General features: G+C 40.9%; 1 protein-coding gene across 3 annotated transcripts in view; it reads left to right on the forward strand.

The window, feature by feature from the left end:
• Positions 1-16,437, forward strand: part of MRAS (muscle RAS oncogene homolog) — a 61,619-nt gene extending 45,182 nt beyond the window's left edge. For all 3 annotated transcript variants that reach the window (XM_081341702.1, XM_081341704.1, XM_081341703.1), the window contains 4 exons: positions 3,969-4,122; positions 4,370-4,469; positions 8,178-8,257; positions 15,223-16,437. In XM_081341702.1, the coding sequence (XP_081197828.1) occupies positions 3,969-4,122; positions 4,370-4,469; positions 8,178-8,257; positions 15,223-15,319 (431 nt within the window). In that variant the 3' untranslated portion in view covers positions 15,320-16,437. The remainder of the gene's footprint in view (positions 1-3,968; positions 4,123-4,369; positions 4,470-8,177; positions 8,258-15,222) is intronic.
• The last annotated feature ends 204 nt before the right edge of the window (positions 16,438-16,641 follow it).

Below are 16,641 nucleotides of genomic sequence, written 5' to 3' on the forward strand. Positions count from 1 at the left end.
AAATAGAAAGACTATGGCAAAGGCCAGCAAGGGTAGTACCAATAGTAATAGGCGCCTTGGATGCAATCCCAAAACAACTGGAGCACCACTTGAACACCATTGGCATTGACAAATTCGCCATTAGTCAATTGCAAAAGCCGGCCTTACTAGGAACTGCTTCCATCCTGTGATGACATCTGTAATACCATCAAACATCTACATCTGCCTATCCAGGTCCTTGGTAAGGACTCGATAGGTAGACAAAAATGCCAAATCCAGTCTGAAAATTGGCTGACTGTGCGATGATCAATAACAACAACAATAACAATAACAATAATAATTTGGAAATGACCTTGGAGGTCATCTAGTCCAACCCCCTGCTCAGACAGGAAACCCTACACCATTTCAGACAGATGGCTGTCCAATCTCTTCTTAAAAACTTCCAGTGTTGGAGCATTCACAGCTTCTGGAGGCAGGTTGTTCCACTGATTAATTGTTCTGACTGTCAGGAAATTTCTCCTTAGTTCCAGGTTGCTTCTCTCTTTCATTAGTTTCCATCCATTGCTTCTTATCCTGCTTTCAGGTGCTTTGGAGAATAGCTTGACTCCCTCTTCTTTCTGGCAGCCCGAGTGACACAAGAGATGTGATAGTTATGGGTGTTGCAGCTGCTGCATTTTCCTCCTTTCTGTCACTGTTGAGTGTCTGAATTGCTGCTTTCTAGATGCAGGAATGCTTCTGTTGCTTTTAATCATCAGGAACAATCTTCAAGCAGCCATAACATCTGATTCCCAGGAGCATTGAAATGGTTATACTGCTGTGTAGTTGAGTGATGTCAGAAGAGAATAATTGCAGCTTTTTGTGGTAGCCACTCTGCCACTGGTGGTTTTTGTTACTTCCCACTATTCCCAGTAAGAGGATATTCAGTGGTTTTTAGATGCAGTATACAGAAACGCTGGCAGAAAAGAGAATAGTAATTAACTTTCAAGACCAGAGGTGTGTCCTTGCCACAGTTTTTGATTCAGAGGAGAAGGGGATTTTTTTTTCTATAAATGTTTTGAGACATTTCTGTCTGTATTTGTCATGTCCTTAAACCAAAGTCCTAGTCTTGCAGACAAAACTTGAGCTGGGGTGGGAGACTAGCCTTCATTCAGATGAAAAACTGCCCTTAACTTGTCCTATCTTAGATTGCAAGCGGTGAGTCATTCAGCTGAAACCATAAGTCACATCATACATTGCAGTGGCGAGAGAAGATTTTGACTAGTCCAGAGGTAGGCAACCTTGGCTCTTTTATGACATGGCTGGCTCAGGAATTCTGGGAGTTGAAGTCCACGAGTCATAAAAGAGCCAAGGTTGCCTACCCATGGACTAGTCCTTTCTAAACAGTCGTCCTAATACAGGTAGTCCTCGTCTTACCACCACAATTGAGCCCAACATTTCTGTTGCTAGGTGAGACATTTGCTAAGGGAGCTTTGCCCCACTCTACGATCTTCCTTGCCACAGTTGTTAATTGAATCACTGCTGTTGTCTAGTTAGTAACCCAGCAGTTAAGTGAAACTGCCTTCCCCATTGTCTTTGCTTGTCTGAAGGTTGCAAAAGGTGATGAACATCTGACCTGGGGACACAGCAGCAACGGTCATAAATATGAACCGGGTTGCCAAGCATCTGAATTTTGATGAGGCACTATCCAGAACGGTCAATGTTCGGTCAAGGCTGTTTTTTAAATTCCCCTTCCATTCAGTCGTGTTCAATTCTCAGAGACAACCTGGACCAGTCCCTGCAGTTTTCTTGGCAAGATTTTCAGAAGTGGTTTGCCACTGTCTCCTTCCTAGGGCTGAGAGAGAGTGACTGGCCCAGTGTGACCCAGGAGGCTTTGTGCCTAAGGTGGGACTACGGTCTCTTTGTTTCTAGCCTGGTGCCTTTACCACTACACCAAAGTGGCTCTCAAGACTTGAACCCCCTCAAATGAGGTTTTAATACAGATAGACTTTGACCTATCTGTTTAGTGGGCAATGTTACAACGGCACCGAAACAAGTGACTTATGACCGTTTTTCACACTTAACAACCATTGCAGCTTTCCCACAATCGCACCAATCAAAATTCAAGACATATATGTATGACAGTTGCAATGTCCCCGGGGGTCATGTGATCACCTTTTGTGACCTTCTGACAAGCAAAGTCAATGGGGAAGCCAGAGGCACTTCGTGTTGCTAATCTAACAACTCCAGCAATTCACTTAACAACAGCAAAAAAGGCTGTGAAATGGGTCAAAACTCACTTAACAACTCTCTTGCCTAGCAACATTAATTTTGGGGTCAATTGTGGCTGTAAGTCGAGGACTACCTATACTAAAAAAAAAAAGAAAAAAGAGGGGACCCTACCCACCGTATCTCTGCTACTAGAACACAGCACAGTATGTCTCTTTTTCAGAGATCTTTCTATTCTTAATGGCCTTAAAATAATTATTTAACAATGGCTGTGAGGTTGAGCTTCCCCCATTAGGAAGCGAAAAGGGATGAAAAATAATTTCCCTTATAATACAAGAGAAAGGCTCTTTCTGTGAAGAAAAGTACAAGCCTTAAAAGGCCATTATTACACAGCAGGCTTTGATCTGACCACACGGAAACTACAAAACACACTGAGATTAAGGATAAGAACAGCCTCCTTTTAGACCAGATTGCTGGCTAGGAATTTTTGCAGGAGCAACCCAAATGCATCTGGAGTCACCAAACCCAAAGCACTTGCAGTCTGAATCACCAAATTATATGTGCTCACATCTGAAATGCTCCTTCTTCTGATGAGCTTTCGAAGGAGGGATGGGGAAAAAACACCACATTAATGACTCAGGGGCATTGTATTCACCTAATCCAATTTACATGGCATGGGTCCGGGTTACCTCGGGGACCACCTGCTGCCGGCGTCAACTCCCCTCCGCCCTGTGCGTTCCCACAGAGAGGGCCTCCTCAGGGTGCCTCCAGTCAGGGAATGCCGACTGGCGGCCCCCAGGGGGAGAGCCTTCTCTGTGGGTGCCCCGGCTTTGTGGAACCAACTCCCGGTGGAGCTCCGGATGGCATCAGACCTCCGAACTTTCCGCCGTGGCCTGAAGACCCATTTATTTGAATTAGCTGGTCTGGCCTGACGGGGGATTTGGGTTTTAAATTGTTGTTTTAGAATTGTATTACTGTTTTTAACTGGGCATTGATTTAATCTTTTTTTTAACTTTTGTATTGTATTGTATTGTTATTTATATATGCCCTGTGAACCGCCCTGAGTCCCTAGGGAGAAGGGCGGTATACAAATCTAATAAAACTGAAACTGAAACTGAAACTAATCCAGGGGTCTTCAAACTTGGCCCTTTTAAGACTTGTGGACGTCAATTCCTAGAATTCCTCAGCCAGGCACGCTGACTGAGGAATTCTGGGAGTTGAAGTCCACAAGTCATAAAAGGGCCAAGTTTGAAGACCCCTGACCTAATCCATACCTACACATGCATAATAAACACCTGAGGCAAGGGGAGTCCTGCTTCCAAGACATTCTTTGGAAAGTTTACTATTACTTTACACATCTTGTATAAAACCTTCGTGTTGAGCTTGGCCCCTGGCTGCTGGGCCCTGTCTATGCCATTTACTAGGCAGCAGAGTGGAAATGATTTGCCCTTGCCTTATTATGGGATTATTAATTCATTTTTTTATTTGTTTTGTTATGGGAACCATATGTTTTAATCCAGCTGGTTATCATTTGCTGAGACAAAAGAAACCTAGTATAGCCTAACTACCATTGTGTTTAGGCTCCCCTTTGCATGGATCTTCCTTCAAATATGAATAGTAGGGACAGAGCCAGAAAAAGGCCCATTTCCATTTACATATTTACTATCTACACAGTGGCCCATGTTTGGATATAACAGGTCTGATGTGGTTTGGAGAAGTGGCCAAAGTGGGCAAGTAATTTCTTTCAATCATTTTCTTTTTTTCCCCCTCTCTCTTCTCACTAGTGCTGGACACTGCTGGTCAAGAAGAATTCAGTGCAATGAGGGAGCAGTACATGAGGACAGGAGATGGCTTTCTTATTGTCTATTCAGTCACAGATAAAGCCAGCTTTGAACACGTGGATAGGTTCCATCAACTCATTCTCCGGGTTAAGGACAGGTAAGTGCCCTCCAGGCTCTAGATAAAAAGTTTTTCAGTGTGGCCAGTCCATGGTTTCAACTGGCAGTCATGTGTAGAAAACTAGAGATATAAAATGTTGTCAAAGTACATTACCTGCTACACTGGATGATGTTCGAACCATAAAACATCAGTTACTGTTTTGTGGAAGGATTTAAAGTTGATATTCCTGTACCAGCTGCAAAGATAGATTGTATTGATATTTCTCATTCTCCTTTTTGTCTTTCAGAGAATCTTTTCCAATGATTTTAGTGGCCAACAAAGTTGATCTAATGCATTTGAGAAAAATCACCCAGGACCAAGGGAAGGAAATGGCAGCCAAGCACAATGTACGTCCCCTTGGTCTCTTCCCATCCTGTTCTGTGGCTGTGACTTGGAAATTGTCCAAGGGTGCTCACAAGGTGGAATAAAAATAGTCAGGGTCGTGACCACTACATTAGCAAATCACTTAAATCACATGCCACAATTGCCATCTTGACTTTTTTCACAATACCCTGCATATATCTCTGATATTGTCCCTGGCTCAAACTGTCCCCAGGATAACCTTTTAGAGTAAAATTGTTCTCAGAGCTGCTCAATAGGGGGATGTCATCAGTGGCATTAGAAAACAAATTATGAAGTGGATTTGGGATAAGCAATGTGATGGTGGCAAAGTTAGGTCAGGAAGACTAAGCATCTTTTTCCTTTTCAGAATTGTAAATTCATTTTAATTCCACTGCAAAAAAAATCCTCGGAGGTTGCATGTCATGGAGTAGATCTGGAGTAGGAACTACTGAGGATCTTCTGGGTCCTTAATCCCCTTTGACACCCCTCTCCCACTATTCCTTTTAGCTGAGGTGGGTTTAGAATCCAGAAAATCCTCAGCTCCATGCTCTATAGGAGGATTGTTTGATATCATATCTGTCAATGCCATACAGAAAAGGATCAGAGACCAGTGGAGAAAAGGATGCTAAATTCCATTGCAGGTCTAGAATCATTTATGCATTCTTCTTACCCACAATCCTGTTTATTTTTCAAATTAAGTTGCAAATATTTGTTTTCAAAAAAAACAAATAATACATTTATGTCATTGCTTAAATGATATTTTGAGTCTGTCAGATCTATTAGAAAAGCATAGCAACACTCAGAGATACTGAATTGGTTTGCGAAAACTCCTCAGACATTGGTATACTGAGTTCATTAGTTAAGAAGCAAATGTGAAACAACTATCTAGGCATTGGGTGATTTAAATACTTCCCACTCACAGTTTGAAGCTAGCTTGACAACGGTGCAAGTTTTCAGTGCACACATATTGCTGAGAAAGTCTGAGATTTATTAGGCTCTAAAGAACGTTTGAAGGGAGGGGAAGGTGGGCGAAGTTTCAATCAGACAGAAAGGCTCCATTTTAACAGTACCATCGCTTAGAATTTGCAATCTTAGTGCCAATCTGCAGGGTCATAAAACCTCACTTAGAATACCATATATAGTTATGCCTGTCCCTTCTTCATCCCCTCCACCAATGAGAGAAAAAAAATTGAGCAGAACTGGATACACTACACAAAAGTTATCCTTATAAATGGCCAACAGAAAGAATCATGTTAAAAATGAGGCTTTTTTAACTTGGAAAAGCCAATTGAGAGCATATGCACACTGCATCCTTAAACTGGTACGTTTTTGTGAGGATACAGGCTTAACTCTAAGCCAATTTAAGAAAAAACTGTACAGACGCTTGGTCAGCGGCTGGCAAGAAATTCAGTCTGGATTGGAAGGTAGCAGAGGGCCCCCATTGGTCAATTCTACTGCAGCTCCACCTTCCCTTTCTCTGTTCCAGGAAAGTAATTGGCCAGCTGCTTTTGTTTCCATATGCTTTTTTTTTACTGGAAATATATGCTTTTCTATGTTTGTGTTTGTAAATACACCAACCCACTCCTACACAAATATATGTTTGCAAAATTAAATAGAGACACGCATCAAAAGCACAGTTTTAACATAAGGAGGCCCATTTTGCATTTTCCCAGCTTTTCTTCAAGCAAGTCTGCTGTAGGTTACAAGTCTTTCTCAGTGATTGAGTGCTTATTATATTTGAGATGCAGAATTGATATATAGAATTCTATAGTTCAGATCCCGGTAAAAACATATTTTTAATTAGTGTTTTTCTTTTCCTCAGCAAACCATTTTTCTTACTAGGATTTTTTATTTATTTTTTTGTAAGTACTTCCCCTCTCTTTTGGGGGATATACTGTTTGATCATTTTTTTCAGTCCTTTGAAGTAGAAATTGAAGAACTTTACTTCATCTCTCATCATTCACATAATGCTACTCCAGTTATTCCAACTCTCAACTCTGAGTATATAAAGGCAGTGGTAGATGTGAACTGCTTTCACCCAACACCCGACTGCTTTCACCTACCCAGCTTCGTCTCAATCCTGCCAAGACTGAGTGGCTGTGCATACCGGCATCTCGGGTTAACCAGACTATTCCATCTTTAACGATGGGGGGTGAGGTGTTACCCCCCCGTTGATAGGGCTCGCAACTTGGGCGTCCTCCTGGATTCACAGCTCAATTTTGAAGACCACATAGGAGCCGTGACCAGGGGGGCTTTTGCCCAGGTTCGCCTGGTGCGCCAGTTGTGACCCTACCTGGACCGAGATACCCTACGCACAGTCACTCGTGCGCTCATGACCTCCCGTTTAGACTACTGCAATGCTCTCTACATGGGGCTGCCCTTGAGGACCACTCGGAGGCTTCAGCTGGTGCAGAATGCGGCCGCGCAAGTTGTGATGGGGGCTTCCCGACACTCCCATGTAACACCTCTACTCCGTGAGCTGCATTGGCTTCCGGTTGCCCTCCGGGTGAGATTCAAGGTGCTGGTGATGACCTATAAAGCCCTAAATGGCTTGGGTCCGGGATATCTGAGGGAACACCTGCTGCCGGCATCAAGTTCCCTTCGTCCAGTGCACTCCCACAGGGAGGGCCTTCTCAGGGTGCCGCCGGTAAAAGATTGCCAGCGGACAACACCCAGGAGGAGGGCCTTCTCTGTGGGTGTGCCTGCCCTTTGGAACCAGCTGCCTGTGGAGCTTAGGACTGCCCCCGACCTTCGTTCATTTTGCCAGGACCTGAAGACCTGGTTCTTTGAGCTTTCTGGCCCAGGCTGAGAGTTTTAATTGGGGTTTTTTATATTTTTTTCAGGGATTAAATTTAATCTTTTTAATTGTTTTTAATTTTTGTATCAATATTTTAAGTACCCTGTAAACCGCCCTGAGTCCTTCGGGAAAGGGCGGTATATAAATTCAATAAAATAAATAGATAAATAAACAGGTATTCTTGGTTTTGTAATTTTGGAGGGAAATTCATGAACATGAGACCATGATGAAAGCTTGCAATGCTGTGCCCCTAAAAAACAACTTCATACAAGAGACTATAAAAGAAGCTTTTGAAAAAATTGTCCATACTTCTTTCTTTTATTAACCGTTTCTATAGCAATGTACAGGTAGTCCTTGACTTACAACCATGCTTTTAGTGACCGTTTGAAGTTACAATGCCACTGAAAAAAGCGACTTAATGACCGGTTTCACACTGTTGCACCAGCCCCTATGGTTACATGATCAAAATTCAGATGCTTGGCAACTGTTTTGTATTTACGATGGTTGCTGTGTCCCAGGGTCATATGATCATCTTTGGTGACCTTCTGACAAACAAAATCAGTGGGGAAATCAGAGTTATTTAACAACCGTGTTACAGTGATTCACTTAAATGTGGCAAGAAAGGTCATAAAATGGGACAAAATTCACTTAACCAATGTCTCACTTAGCAAAAGAAATTTTGGGCTCAATTATGGTCATTAGTCAAAGATTACCTGTAAAGATTACCTCTGATTAGTCTTATTTTTCTACATCCCAGGAATTCAGGCCTAGGGGAGGAAAAAAAAAACACCCTAACTTAGCATACAAAACAGTCTCTCTTCCTGTTTTAAATGGCATTTGCATTGTGCTTTCCCATATTTCTTACACTAAATGTGCATAGTATCCATGTAAACATCACTGAGCCTTTGTTTTCCAGATTCCATATATAGAAACTAGTGCTAAGGATCCTCCACTGAATGTTGACAGAGCCTTCCATGATCTTGTTCGAGTAATCAGGTGAGCCATCCCACTATTAAATCGGTCTGGTACTGATTCGGCTTCCACTCATACAGTTGCAAGAAAAAGTATGTGAACCCTTTGGGATTACGTGGAGTTTTGCATGAATTGGCCATAAAATGCGCTCTAAACGTCATGTAAGTCACAAAAATAGAAAAACACAGTCTGCTTAAAATAATACTACACAAACATTAGCTGTTGTCATGTTTTAATTGAACATAAGATCATGAATCAAACTTACTTTAGAAAGAACAGTTCATGAATCATTCACTAAGCGTTAGTTTTCAGCCTCAGCCATAGACCCTCTTTATTTAAATATTTATTCGTACATTTTTGACTTACCAGGAAATCTGTAATGATTGTTATTTTTAATCCATATTTATCTTGGACAAATAAAACTTTCAAAGAATGACATCAAAACATAGTCATCATATTCTATGGCAGGGGTGTCAAACTGCCGGCCCATGGGCCGGTTGCATCATGCAGAGGCCATGACCACCCCAGCTTCGGCAATGCAGGAAAAGTCGCGATATGTCACGTCACGTCACATGACGCAGCAAGTTTGACACCCGTGTTCTATGACAATAAGGCTTTTTTTATTTTAAAATCTTAATAGCTTAAGAGGACTAAAAGATTCCCATTCTTAAATAATTGAGACATTAAGTAAAGCAGCCTTTTTTTCCTCCCCTTTGGAACAAAAACCTCTTTTGAATGAAGGTGAATATACATGTCCCAGAATAATGTTGCAGGATCCAATCTGAGTCGGTCACTGGGACCAGAGTTTCTGTCTTCCGAGCTTTTGGACTCTTGTACTGGAGCCCATTAGAGAAAAGATTCCTGAAGATGGGCTGCTAGAGAGAAGTTCCCTAAAGATTTGCTCCAGCATAAGTCTGAAAACTCGGAAGATAGATCCTCTGGTCCTGGTGGACCAACCCAGATTGGGTCCTACAAAAATCTCTTTGTCCATCTCTGAATAGGTTGAACCAATGGGCAAATATCACAAGTTTGATGTCCTTCCAAACATTAAAAGAAGCTATTCCACTGAAAACCAAATACAATTTGTGTGTGTAAAAAAGAAAAATGAAACCTGGGGGGACTGACTGACCTATCACTGTTTCAAGGCTTAATGCTAAACCAGGATTTTGAAGTTTTGAGTTTTAGAATAGGAATTCTTCTGTTACCCTAATCTGGACTGGATAGGAGAACTTCAGGTTCAGGTTTCTGACCACACTAAGCCCAAACCCACACACCCCAAAAGGAAGAAATAGTGTTACAGGTGAATATGGTGTATAAACTAAGCCTGGGAGAATCTGTATTTGTTTTCAAAACATTTGATCTTTCTAAGAGGCAAGCAAAATGTCCGAGAAGCAAGCAAACATTCTGAAAAGCAAGCAAAACAACCATAGAAAGCCCAGCCAGATTATGAAGTGAGACTGGCTGGAAAAATTAAAAAAATAAAAAGGAGAGGTGAAGGTAAGCACTTCCCCCAAGAGAATTCTTTTCAGGCTTTTTAAAACCTGTTCACGGCTGATCTCAGCGGTCAAGATAAAATTTTATTCTCAAGCCACCTCTTATGATCAGCTAGCAAAGATCACATATCTTCTGGCAAACATAACCCTTCTTTGTGCTAAGCGGTTTTGCAACAACCTCCACCCTGAACCTCCACCCTGAAGGGTCAGGATGTCCTAGCAATCGTGTCCCGATCCATTGCTCTTCTTATATATAGAAGAAACTAGCCACCTCTCCCCAAAGGGTCATTGTTCTGATTTCCAAACTTCATTAATCAAAGGCCTTTACAGTAGTTGTGATGGGACATCTGACACTAGATGCTTTGCATGTATACACTCTTATTTTTGAAAAACAGGGAAAAACATGCTAATTATTTGAGCCAGGAAAGTTACACACCCTTGCCTTGCAGTTGTATTCTCAGGAAGCTTTCCTAGAATAGAGCTTTCTCTGACTGCCAGCCTTAGCTACACAAAATAGATAGCCTTGATGTCTGCAGGATACAAGTTTTTCAGTCATTGCACATTCTTCCGGCTGTTCTTAGTTGGCAGTGAAGGAACGCAAGGGCAGAGAGATTTAGAGGTCAAGAAAGCTTAATAAACACTGCTTAGTTTAGCCTGGCACTTTAAAAAAACAAACCAGTATTGTAGTTGCATTAGTTTTATTTTTCTTTTTGTTTCAAGCAAAATAATATACAGTAAAGTCCTTACATGCCTCATAAACAGCTTTGGGGCACTTTCTTGCTTCTTATGTTCGCCAATTTGAAACAGGACTTGCCCACAGAAGTTAGCAGAGACTGGGGCAGGGGTGGTTAGTGAGTGGATGAGAACAGAAGGACAACTTTACTGTCGTTTCTTTGCTTTGAAGTTGTGGGTAATCAAGCTGTCAATGAAAACCATCTCTCTAAAACTGGAAAGTACATCCTATGGGCTACACTTGGTTTCACCAAAATGTTTCTAATTTAAAGTTCTTCAGATGGATTCAACCAGGGCTTTTTTTCTCATAGAACGCTCAGAACGGAGTTCCGGCACCTTTTTCTTTTACAAAAAAAGCACTGGATTCAACAATTTGCAGAATTTTGGGAAAGTTGGAATAGGCTGCTAGTAGAGGTTCTCTAGTGTAGATCAGTGTTGACTGCATGGTGTCTTTCAAATCTAAAAATGCAGGTAGTCCTCAACTTACAACAGTATGTTTAGTGACCATTCAAAGTTACAACAATACTGAAAAAAATAACTTATGACCATTTTTCACACTTATGACCGTTGCAACATCCTCATGGTCACGTGATCAAAATTCAGACGCGTGACAACTACTTATCACCATTGCAGTGTCCTGGGGTCATGGGATCACCTTTTGTGACCTTCCGACAAACGAAGTCAATAGAGAAACCAGATTCACTTAACAACCATGTTACTAACTTAACAACCGAAGTGATTCACTTAACAACTGTGGCAAGAAAGGTTGTAAAGTGGGGCAAAATTCACTTAACAAATGTCTCACTTAGCAAGAGAAATTTTGGGCTCAGTTGAGGTCATAAGTCAAGGTATATCTGTAGTCCCATCAATACCCGAGATGAATTAAAAAGCAAGGAAATCTCATGGAGTTTCAACAATCTTGAGTAAGAATGCAAAACATACATGAGATGCTTTGCAATCACATTATTCTTAAAAGATTTTACAAGAATCTGCATTCTTGCATGCGATTTTGGTGATCTCAATCTGAGTTATCATGAAATAGTAGGAGATTTAATGGACGGTATTCAGGCTTGAAAATACTGCTGACTACTAAATGAATTGTCAGTTCAGTCTTTTTAAATCATATCAGATGAAATTGTGCACAAATTTATTTGGGGGTTGATTTTCTTGAGATCAATTGAAATTAACTTTCTAATAGTTACATATATTCCCTTGTGGCATCTCATGTTTTCAATAGGTTATTTTTATCTGCTCATGCTAAGGATAGATACACTCACAAGTAATACTGATTTTCTATTATGGGGCTTACTGAACAAATTGCAGCTGGAATTGAGGCTGGTTGTCTTTTTATTACAGTGGAACAGTGGGTTCAAAATATATCTTTATAGCTTAAAATTTAGGTGTTTTAGATAGATACAGTACATACACTGCCTGGCTGCCCATAAAACTATAAAAATAAATACCATATCTTTTTGCAGCAGCCACTATTTCCAAACTGCAGAAATAAGTTTGTCCATCCATCCATCCATCCATCCATCCATCCATCCATCCATCCATATTGATTCTGCATAGGCTGAAAATGGCATAAACTCCTTGTCTGTGTTTAATTTTCCTTTGAGATATTCATAGCAAAATTTTCTTTTGTCCTTCCAAAGTTTTTGCTTTAGAAAATTCATGTTTAAGGCTTTAAAATTCCTGTAGAAACTTTGGATCAAACCAGATATGACATTCAGTCGCTTGAGACTAAGTAGAATTATGAGATTCATATTGCACTAAGCCATGTTTACTTTTATCTTCGTATGATATGCACCTTAGGTCAGTGGGGAAAAAAACATGGTTTATTTTAAGACAAGGAACCATAATGTGAGCAATGAATCTTTATTGGTTGTTGGTTCTAACTATAAAGTAAGAGCAGCAAAAATAGTATTGGAGGAAAAACATGGATTGCTAATCAAACCATGATAACTTTGACTTACCTTGATGTGTGAATACAGGGTTTTCCTTTAGTCTTTCATCTCCAATTCTTTGGGGAGTCATACTTTTTCTGTACAGTTCCTTTTAGTTTTCTGCATGCAAAGGCTGCCACAATTACTGCTTTAGTTTTGACATCAAAATAATCAGTTAATGTAGCAAACACCAATCAGAATAGAACTGGAAGGGACCTTGGAGGTCTTCTAGTCCAACCCCTTGCTCAAGCAGGAGAACCTCTGCCATTTCAGACAGGTGGCTGTCCAGTCTTTTCTTAAAAACCTCCAGTGACGAAGCACCTACAACTTCTGAAGGCAAGCAGTTCTCAGTGATTAATTGTCCTCACTGTTAGGAACTTTCTTCTTAATTCCAGATTGCTTCTCTCCTTGAGTAGTTTCCATTGTTTCTTGTCTTGCCTTCTGGTGCTTTGGAAAATAAGTTGTGGCAGCCCCTCAAATACTGGAATGTTGCTATCATGTCACCCCTAGTCCTTCTTTTCTCTAAATTAGGTAAAGGTAAAGGTTCCCCCGCACATGCCTGCTAGTCGTTTCCGACTCTAGGGCTGGCTCTCCGTTTCAAAGCTGAAGAGCCAGCGCTTGTCCGAGGACGTCTCCGTGGTCATGTGGCCGGCATGACTAGATGCCAAAGGCGCATGGAACGCTGTTACCTTCCCACTGTAGTTGTCCCTATTTTTCTACTTGCATTTTTACGTGCTTTCGAACTGCTAGGTTGGCAGAAGCTGGGATGAGTAACAGGCGCTCACTCTGTTACGCGGCACTCGGGATTCGACCCGCCAAACTGCCGACCTTCTGATCGACAAGCTCAGTGTCCTAACCCACTGAGCCACCGCGTCCCTTTTCTCTAGATTAGCCATACCCAATTCTTGCAACCGTCCTTCATACAGTATGTTTTTGTCTCCAGGCCCTTAATCATCTTAGTTGCACTTCTTTGCCCTTTTTCCAAAGTCTCAACATCTTTTTTGTAATGTGGTGATGCCATCTGCTTATTTGTGTGACTCTGTGCTTTTATTCTGTTTTCTATCTGATGTTGTGAGCTGCCCAGTCTCGTTTTGAAGTCAGGTGGCGCCTAAATCCAATAAAGAAATAAAGAAATAATAACTCATGTGCAAGCTGTTCAGGAAAATAGTTTATTCAACTTCGACGGCTTTCCAATGCTAAAGACAGAAATCTTAATGACAGAGCTTCTGCTTTGCCTGCAGAGTCAAGAATCCTGGGGTAGATAGACCAATGGGCTCCATAATGGGGAATATATGTAGCTGACAAACGTTTTTTGGACAAGGAGGTTGTGTTCCTTGCTTCTCTTTCTGCAGATATTTCATAACTAGCCTGGAAATGAAAAGACTGCAAAAGGAGACCAAGGTCAGGAACACAAAAAGCCCAACAGACTAATGCTCTGGCTCTGTAGATTGCAATTCTTAAGGTAGCTAATGTCCATATTTCTAGCTTAGTGGAATTATTTAGCACTATTAAAAAGAGGCATCATATTTTAGCCTCAACTGTACTGGGTTCCTTATTGCAACCACTGCTATATCTCGAGTATGGTTTGTGGAATAAGCTACAGTTGGAAGGTTCACACACACTCTGGTGCCCTGTGAACATTAGTTGACAAACCATGTTAAGACAAAAGCAGACAAAGCACATTTTGGTTCTGCATGCAAAATCAGTCTAAATCATCAGACAAGCATGATGTAATTAAACTTCTCTCTCAGGAGGAAAAGAATGCTCCTTCAAAGAGGGAGGGAGAATGTTTGGTTCATTCACCACTTTTGTAATGGAAATCACCCACCACCACAACTATTGTGTGAGTTCTGTGCCCAGGACTTCTTAGCTCCTGGTTCTAGTTCTAGCTATAGCTAGAACCAAGAACTAAGGTGTCCTGGGCAGATATCTAATTCTAAGCATAGAATCAAGATCACACGAAGTAATATTACCGCTTTATAAAGCCCTAGTAAGACCACGCCTGGAATACTGCAGCCAATTTTGGTCACCATTATCACAAAAAAGATGTTGAGAGCTTTGGAAAAAAAATCAGAGAAGAGCGACTAAAATGATCAGGGGCCTGGAGACTCAAACATATGAAGAATGGCTACGGGACTTGGGTTTGGCTAGTCTAAAGAAAAGAAGAAATAGGGGGGACATGATAGCAGTATTCCAGCATCTGGGGCTACTACAAGGCAGAGGGGGCAGGTTTGTTCACCAAAGCACCAGATGGAAGGACGAGAAACAACGGTTGGAAACTGATCAAAGAGAGAAACAACCTGGAATTGAGGAGAAACTTGCTGGCAGTGAGAACAATCCACCAGTGGAACAGCTTACCCCCAGAAATCATGGGCGCTCCATCACTGGAGATTTTTAAGAGGAGACTGGACATTCACCTGTCTAAGATGGTATAGTTTCTCCTGCTTGACTAGAAGACCTTCAAGGTCCCTTCCACCTCTATTCTATTCTACTCTATAATATAATAATGTATAATATATTATTGACTGCTGACTGCCAGCAGTTCAATCCTGACCGGCTCAAGGTTGACTCAGCCTTCCATCCTTTCAAGGTTGGTAAAATGAGGACCCAGATTGTTGGGGGACAATATGCTGACTTTTTAAACTGCTTAGAGAGGGCTGTAAAGCACTGTGAAGTGGTATATAAGCCTATGTGCTATTCTATTGCTATATATATAAAATGTATAGTTCTAGTTCTAGAATTAGAATTCTAGTTCTAGTTCTAGCTAGTTCTTTAATCTTAAAAGCAGTACTGATATATCTTCTATGTTCCCAAACAGGCAACAGGTTCCAGAAAAGAACCAGAAGAAGAAAAAGACCAAGTGGCGAGGAGACAGAGCAACTGGTTCCCACAAACTGCATTGCGTGATTTTGTGACTCTTCCTGTGTTTTTCGGGGTTTTTTCCCATTCCAATGTGAACCTAAAGAAACAATTGTACAACCTAACTGCAACTTGACTTTTCAAGGAAACAGTTCCTGCCCAAAAGAACTCAAAAGGAAAAATTCTGGGCATTCTTGAGATTCAGCCACACGATTATTTGGCAAACGATGCAGAATGGTTTTACCTTTTTAAAAAAGAAAAGAAAAGAAAAACATGTTACTCCAAAGCAGGGGCAAAACAAAACCCAAGTTTTATAACTGTTGGCCATCTCAATAGTCATTATTTTAAAATTACTGGGGTGACTAAAAAAATGTTTTATGTGCAAGCATTCCTAAGGGAACCTTACTTCTAAAGAGTCATTAATGGCTTGGCTTAGTACTGAGCGTCTTGTCAATCAGGGTCAATATTTCCTTTCTTGGCAGAATTTCCTTTTGCACTGGATTCCTGGTATGTCTTCAGTGATGCAAATCGTGTATATGTGTCTGTGTGTGTGTATACAAAAGAAGCTGGTGTGTAGCCAGATCTTTAAAAGGCAGTGCCAGCAAAAAGGATGAAGGAACATGGGGGTGGGGGATGGGGGGGTGTCAGTCCCCATGCGGGTTGTTCAACCTATGTGCCAGGTTGTGTTTTGTCAGTAAAAGGGTGGCTCTGAAAAGAGTGAGAGGGCAGCCATTTTGCTAGTCCTGAGAAATATTTAAATTAAACGGTTATTTACAAATAATAAATATTTGTAAATTTTGTTATTTACTTTTGTTATTTTGAAGAAAAGAAACAGGGATAAATGTTGATGCATAATATCAGAAAGTGCTGATTCTGTAGTTTCTGCAATTTTCGTGGCAAGAGTTTTTGGAAGTGGTTGGCTGATTCTGTGCTGGTTGATACTTTTGGCCTTTTTGCTTAAGCCCCATAATGTAATGACAGTTTTCCCATTATAGTTCTTTCCGGATACCTTGGATTTCTATTTGGAAACAGAAAATGTCGTCTTCAGTAAAACAGTTGCTGTTCTCATGCCATTAATGCAGTCCTCTACTTCTAAAACTCAAGGATTACAGTATTTAATGCTTGGACTTATATGTAGGTGCAATACAACTGCATGTATTTTTCATGTAGGTTCCATCTGAGTCATAATCTTTTTTAAATGGAAAGGATTCCATGCTATTCTATATTCAGAAAGATATTTTCATAAACATACTGTCAGGTAGCATGGTGGATAATGGAATGGTGTATATTGATCCATATAATGTATACTGTATATGTATATTGATTCATATTAACCACTACATCAAATTGGCTGAAAATGATCAGTGGTATTCAAACA

This window comes from Vipera berus (assembly GCF_964194415.1).
Source record: "Vipera berus genome assembly, chromosome: 1".
NCBI lineage: Eukaryota > Metazoa > Chordata > Lepidosauria > Squamata > Viperidae > Vipera > Vipera berus.